Source organism: Nicotiana sylvestris, chromosome 1 (genome assembly GCF_000393655.2).
Source record: "Nicotiana sylvestris chromosome 1, ASM39365v2, whole genome shotgun sequence".
NCBI lineage: Eukaryota > Viridiplantae > Streptophyta > Magnoliopsida > Solanales > Solanaceae > Nicotiana > Nicotiana sylvestris.
In genome coordinates this window covers 61005260-61011887 of record NC_091057.1, presented here as the reverse complement: position 1 = coordinate 61011887, position 6628 = coordinate 61005260, and the positions used below count along the sequence as shown (strand labels likewise).

At 37.4% G+C, this 6628-nt stretch overlaps 1 protein-coding gene across 1 annotated transcript; it reads right to left on the bottom strand.

Moving 5' to 3' along the window:
* Nucleotides 1-4878: 4878 nt before the first annotated feature.
* On the bottom strand, nt 4879-5927 carry LOC138870357 (uncharacterized). Its single transcript, XM_070148155.1, has 3 exons — nt 5606-5927; nt 5330-5458; nt 4879-5270 (listed from the first exon to the last, which is right to left on the bottom strand). Exons 1-3 carry the CDS (start codon nt 5925-5927, stop codon nt 4879-4881), a joined length of 843 nt encoding a protein of 280 aa, XP_070004256.1.
* Nucleotides 5928-6628: the final 701 nt, after the last annotated feature.

Sequence of the window (6628 nt, the reverse complement as noted above, 5' to 3'; positions counted from 1 at the left end):
CCTCCAAATCAACATTCAGACACGCTCCTAAGTTCAAAATCATCATACAGAGCTATCGGGGCCATCAAAACTCTATTTCAGAGTCGTCTACTTAAAAGTCACACTACGGTCAACTCTATCAAGGACTATGTGTCCCATTTCACTCCGAAACTCACCCAAAATCAAAACCAGACACCCCGGCAGGTTACGTAACCACAATATAACATAGAGGAGGCAATAAATAGGAGATCGGGGCAAAAATATGAAAAACTATCGGTCCAGACGTTACATGTGGTTCTTTACAAACTTGTTTGTAGTTTATGATCCTATCTCTTTTTTATACATGAGAGATTTACTTTTACACATTAGATATATCTCTTTTTCACATAAAAGATCTAAAAAGGACATTTTTCTAATTTTATATTATAAATGGCCATGAAGGCCCATTTCCTCATAAGGTTTACAAAGAGCATATTGTTATAAAAATAGATGTTGTTGTTAAAGGTAAAAAGTTGTAATAAATATAAAATAAAAATTAGATCCGAAAAATACTTGATTTTTTAATAAAATCTATTATAAAGAGGTTTAACTGTAGCTAATAATTCACTGAGTTAATTATGTAAAAAGAATATTCTGAGTTTTGAAAAAACACTTTAGGCATACAGATTTCAAGTCTAAAAGACAAATGCATTTATTGATTCTGATTTATTTTTTTTGGGGAGGGTGGAGGGTGAGGGAAGATTTCTAAAAAATTGTCATGTTTTACATGTGTTTTCTCATATAGAAAACATAGACTCTTTCTTACCATGAACATAATTTATTCCTTTTTCAAATTTTGCCAAACGTATCAAAAATTATCATGTTTTACATATGTTTTCTCAAATAGAAAACGTAGACTCTTTCTTACCATGAACATAATTTATTCCTTTTTCAAATTTTGCCAAACGTATCATTATGTGCATGTCTCCTTTAGTTGTCTGAGGGGATCGGGTCGAACCAATATCCGAATGAATAGGGGCTCTCAATGGGCCTGGGCCTAAGGGTCTGGGGGGGACCCTTTTACCCGACAAACCTTTTGAATTTTTTTGTTCATATACAATATTTAAAACGTATTTATCAAAATTTGTCAAACCAGTAAAACAAGATCAGAAATTGAGGTTCATCAATGGAGGTTGGAGGTTTTCTAGAGAGTTCTTCATCGTAGAAACATAAGAGAGAGATATGATGAAAATAACCGACCAACCTTTAACAGTTGTGGCCTCCTTGTATTTATAATATGTCCATTATAATGTAAAGAATGGCTAACTACTAAAATAACCACTATGCTATGTTGACAAAGAATAAAGGCTAACTAGTACAAAAAACTACAAAAGGCTAAGCATAAAATAAATATCTGGGCCAATTTAAGTATGCTACTTTGGGCCTGAAGTACTGCAAGCCGGAGGCCCAACACCCCCCTTCAAGTTGGAGGGGGAAACAACCTTCAACTTGACAAGAAAGGAGTGATAGAGGACACCAGTTAGAGGCTTGGTGAAGACATCTGCCAGCTGCTCAGAGGTAGGAACATGTGACAGCTGGATGAACCCTTCAGTCAACTTACTCCGGATGAAGTGACAGTCCACTTCAATATGTTTAGTGCGCTCGTGGAAGACAGGATTTTTGGCAATGTGAATGGCTGCCATATTGTCACAAAAAATAGAAATAGGGAAGGAAACATCAATAGTAAGATCATGCAACAACTTAGACAGCCAAACCAATTCAGCAACAGTCTTACTAACAACCCTATAATCAGCTTCAGCAGAAGAAAGAGAAATCACAGGCTGTTTCTTTGATTTCTAGCCAACAAGGCTATCACCCAAGAAAATACAAAAACCAGAAACAGATTTGCGAGTGTCAGGGCAAGCAGCCCAATCACTGTCAGAATAAGCCTTGATAGCAGTAGAGTTAGAGTAAAAAAGGCCAAGGTTAGGAGTACCCTTGAGGTACCTTAGCAAATGAAGAGCAGCAATCATGTGAGGAATCCTGGGAGTCTACATAAACTGGCTCAGATGTTAAACACTAAAGCAAATATCAGGCCGGGTGTGAGTCAAGAACAATAGCTTCCCCACAAGGCTTCTGCACTTCTCAGGACTAGGAAGGAGATCCCCAACATCAGCCTTAAGCTTCTGATTCAAATCCAATGGGCTAACAACATAATAAACATGCATGCAATCATACTCTTTAAGTAAATCAAAAGTGAACTTCTTCTGATTCAATACAACTCCATCAGGTAAGGCATTGACCTCAATACCCAAAAAATAATAAAGAGAGCCCAAGTCTTTTATCTTAAACTCAGAATCTAGATAGTATTTCAAAGCTGAAATCTCATGTAAATCATCACCAGTAAGGATAATATCATCAACATAAACAGCTAGGATGACAAGATGACCTGGGGACCCTTTGATAAAAAGAGAGTAATCATTGAGTGAATGATGAAAACCTTTAGAATATAAAGCTTGAGACAATTTGGCATACCATTGCTTCGAAGCTTGTCGAAGACCATAAAGAGACTTTTTCAACTTGCAAGCCAAAGGAGAAGAAGAAGAAGAAGAAGAAGAAGAAGATGATGATGAAATAGCAAGGCCAGGAGGTAATTTCATATAGACCTCCTCATCTAACTCACCATGAAGAAAGGCATTATTAGCATCAAGCTAAAATAAAGAACAATTCTTCTTAATAGCAACAACAATCAAACACTTGATAGTAGACATCTTCACTACAGGAGAGAATGTCTCATTGAAATCCACCCCCTCAACCTGAGTGTCCCCTCTAATAACAAGTCTAGCCTTGTATCTTTCTAATTCACCATTAGCTTTGTATTTAATTTTATAGACCCACTTGTAGCCAATAGGCTTCTTACCTCGGGATAAATCAATTATATCCCAAGTGTTATTAGCTTTTATGGCTTCAAACTCTTTTCTCATAGCATCCTGCCAAGCTGGAATAAGGGCTGCCTGAGAATAAGTATATGGCTCAAATTCTACAGGTTGGACAGCAGAACAGCAAAGGGAATTAGGTAGTTTATAAAGATAGTTCTTTAGATAAGAGGGATAAGCATGTGTTCTGGTAGATTTTCTTAGTGGTGCAACAGATGTGGCAGGAGAAGAAGTAGATGGAATAGAGTCAAATAGAACATCAGTAATGTGAGGAGAAGGTGAGACATCAGAAGGTGAAGGTGATGGTGAAGCATCAGAAGGTCAATGGTGGTTGTCAGAAGCATTAGGAAATGATGGATCATCAGAAGGGAAAGGAACTGAAAGAGGACTAGAAGAAGTGGTAGCATCAGGAGGCATGGGAACTGGCGATGAGGTGGTTGACAATGGGGACTTTGACACAACTGGAAGGGAAAAATCTGAGGAGAAAGGGAAGAGTTATTCATTAAAAATGACATCTCTAGACAAAACACTATTTTGACTAAAGGTTATACAACTTATAACCTTTCTTTGCAAAATGGTAGCCAAGAAAGACACATGGAATAGCTCTAGGTTTCAGTTTGTCTCTCTGAGGAATGGGAATAGTAACAAAACATAGGCAGCTAAAAGTTCTTAGGTGTGAATAGCTAGGTGTCTTGCCAAACAACAATTCATAAGGTGATTTATTTTGTTGTAGTCTAGAGAGGAGTCTATTAATGATATATGTGGTTGTGAGGAGGCAATCTCCCCAAAACCTGATTGGTACTTTGGATTGGAAAAGCAAAGCCCTGGAAGCTTCTAGGAGGGTTCTATGTTTCCTCTCCACTACATCATTTTGTTGAGGTGTGTGTGGACAACTAGTTTGATGAATGATTCCATTTTCAGAAAAGAAGGAAACTGCAGCATTGCTATTTCCTAATTCTAGAGCATTATCAGATCTTATGCTTTGGATGGTGACATGAAATTTAGTTTGAACCATCAACACAAAAGCCTTCAGGAGAGGAAAGGCATTACTTTTGGACCTCATTAGATGAGTCCAAGTGCATCTAGAGAAATCATCAACAATGGTAAGAAAATATTTGGAGCCTAAATATGTAGAAGTGTGATATGGTCCCCAAGTGTCACCATGAATAAGTTGAAAGGGCTTAGAACTATGAATAGAACTATCAAGAAATGGCAATCTAGTTTGTCTAGCCATGGGACAAATAGAACATGGAAAAGACTGTGTAGAAGAAATATTAGAGGAAATTTCAGAAATACTTTTCATCTTAATAAAATGAACATGTGCAAGTCTATTATGCCAAACAATGTCCATCTTATTCATTGCAGCTTTATTACAAGAGGGAGAAACAGTGTTTACAATACAAGGAAGATGGTTAGAAACAGATGAAGATGACAAGCTGCTGCAAGCATTTGACATAGTAACTTGAGGTTGAGAAGGTTTTTCCCACACAAATTTATACAGCCCACTGTCCAGTTTACCAAGATCCAGAGGCTTCTTCAGAGAAGTGCCCTGTATGAGACATGAAAGTCTAGTAAACTAAACTATACAATCAAATTGATCTGTGAGTTTGTGTACAGAGATGAGATTGTGCTTAAAGGAAGGTAGATAAAGGACATTGTGAAGAATTATAGACTCAGTCAAAACAAAGGAACCTGTGCAAGTAACTTTTACTTTATAACCATTTGGAAGGGACACTAGAAAAGGAATAGGTAAAGGTGTTATATTAATAAGAAATTCTTTATTAGCAGTCATATGGTCAGAAGCACCAGAGTTAACTATCCAAGTTAAGGAATCAGATTGGTTTAGCAAAGTAGAGTTGAAACTATATACTACATTCTTAGGCAATAGAGTACCAGCAAAATTGGCAGAACTCATGATATTGAGTTGAGGACCAGGATCAGAGAAATGAGATTGTTGCAAAAGAGAGAGCAGTTGAGAGTATTGCTACTTTGTCAGCCCAGGCACCACATAAGCATTTTCAGCAACAGGCACAATAGAAGTCTGATTGGAAGAGGTGCACTCAGAAGCAGAGAATTCAGAATCTGTCACCATATTAGCAGCTGCCTTTCTACCTTTAGTAAACTTGAAGTTAGTAGGAAAGCCATGAAGCTTGTAACACTTATCAATTAAGTGTTCAGGCTTTTTGCAATACTTGCAGAAGAGATTAGAGGTCCTGGACTGATTATCAAAATTCACTCTTTGAGTAAACTGTCTCTGCTGCCCCTGAAATTGCATATTCAGCTGAGGTTGAGTAGTTTTATTAAGGAAATTCACATTAAAGGAGGTTGCTTTAGGGGTAAATTGAGAAGGCGGGTTGACTTGTCTTTGCTTTTCATCTTGAAGAAGAATGTTATAGACATTAGGGATGGCATAGGTTGCATCATCAACAGATTACTTCTCACACCAACATAAACCTCATTCAATCCCATGAGGAACTGATGGACCTTGTCCTCCTCTTTCTCCTTTTGGAGACCCTCTTTAGCAGCACAATTGCAAGAATTTGCATGACTACTGCATATTATTCCTAATTCATCCCAGATTCTCTTAAGTTTTGTAAAATATAAAGCAATATCAAGGGATCCCTGATAGGTAGAGGCAAGTTCCCTTTTTAGTTCAAAAACTTTAGTCCCATTTACACTACCATACCTATTATTTAATTATTTTCATATACTTTCGGTTGTCTCAGAGTATTGAACACTTTCAGCTATATCCGGTGATAATGAACTTGTTAACCAAGATATCACCATATTATTACAACGGTTCCATTGTTTATAATCAGGGGACGTTGCAGCAGGTTTAGGGCACGAACCATCTATAAATGTTATTTTGTTCCTAGCAGACAATGACATTATCATACTACGCTTCCAACCTCCAAATCCACTCCCCGGAAATGGTACAGGAACCAGGGACACACCAGGCACATTAGATGATATAAGAAATAGAGGGGATGTAGGGTCAGGAGTATACGCAGAAGAGGAAGTAGAACCAGTCATGGTTAGAACAACTAAATCACCAACAAATACTGTAGACTGAAATCAAAATCCAACACATACAAAAGAGAGATACAAATACCCTTCTTCGTAACCTAAAGAAGTAAGACCTCGATATAGTAAAACAGCTTCAGCGAACCAATGAAAATAGAGGAAACCCTAGCTCCGAAAAATCAAGGAAAACTTTAGCTCGAACAAAACTCAAATTCCAGCGACCACACCGCAGAGATTCAGTATGATCTACCGTAAAATGGACTCAAACGCGAAACGGCAAAGTATTTTTGCCGGAAATCACAAAAAAAAATCATGAAGCTCCGACGAAGACAAATCTCGATGAAAATTGGATGAAAACAGGCAGGGGGAACACCATTCTATGTAGATAAGCAAGATCTAACAAACTCCCGCTCTGATACTATGTCAAACCAGTAAAACAAGATCAGAAATTGAGGTTCATCAATGGAGGTTAAGGTTGTGCACGGATCGGATCGGATCGGATTTAGCACATTTCGAATTTAGGATTTTAGATTCTAGAAAATGCAATCCGAATTCGATCCGAATTATATCGGATTGGATCGGATTTTAAAGTTTGGATCGGATCGTATTTCGGATCGTATTATTATGCCTCAAAGTTAAACTAATATGTATATTTTCTTTGTAAAAGAGGCAATACATTAAAAAAAATCATGTTTATGCAAGTATGAGAG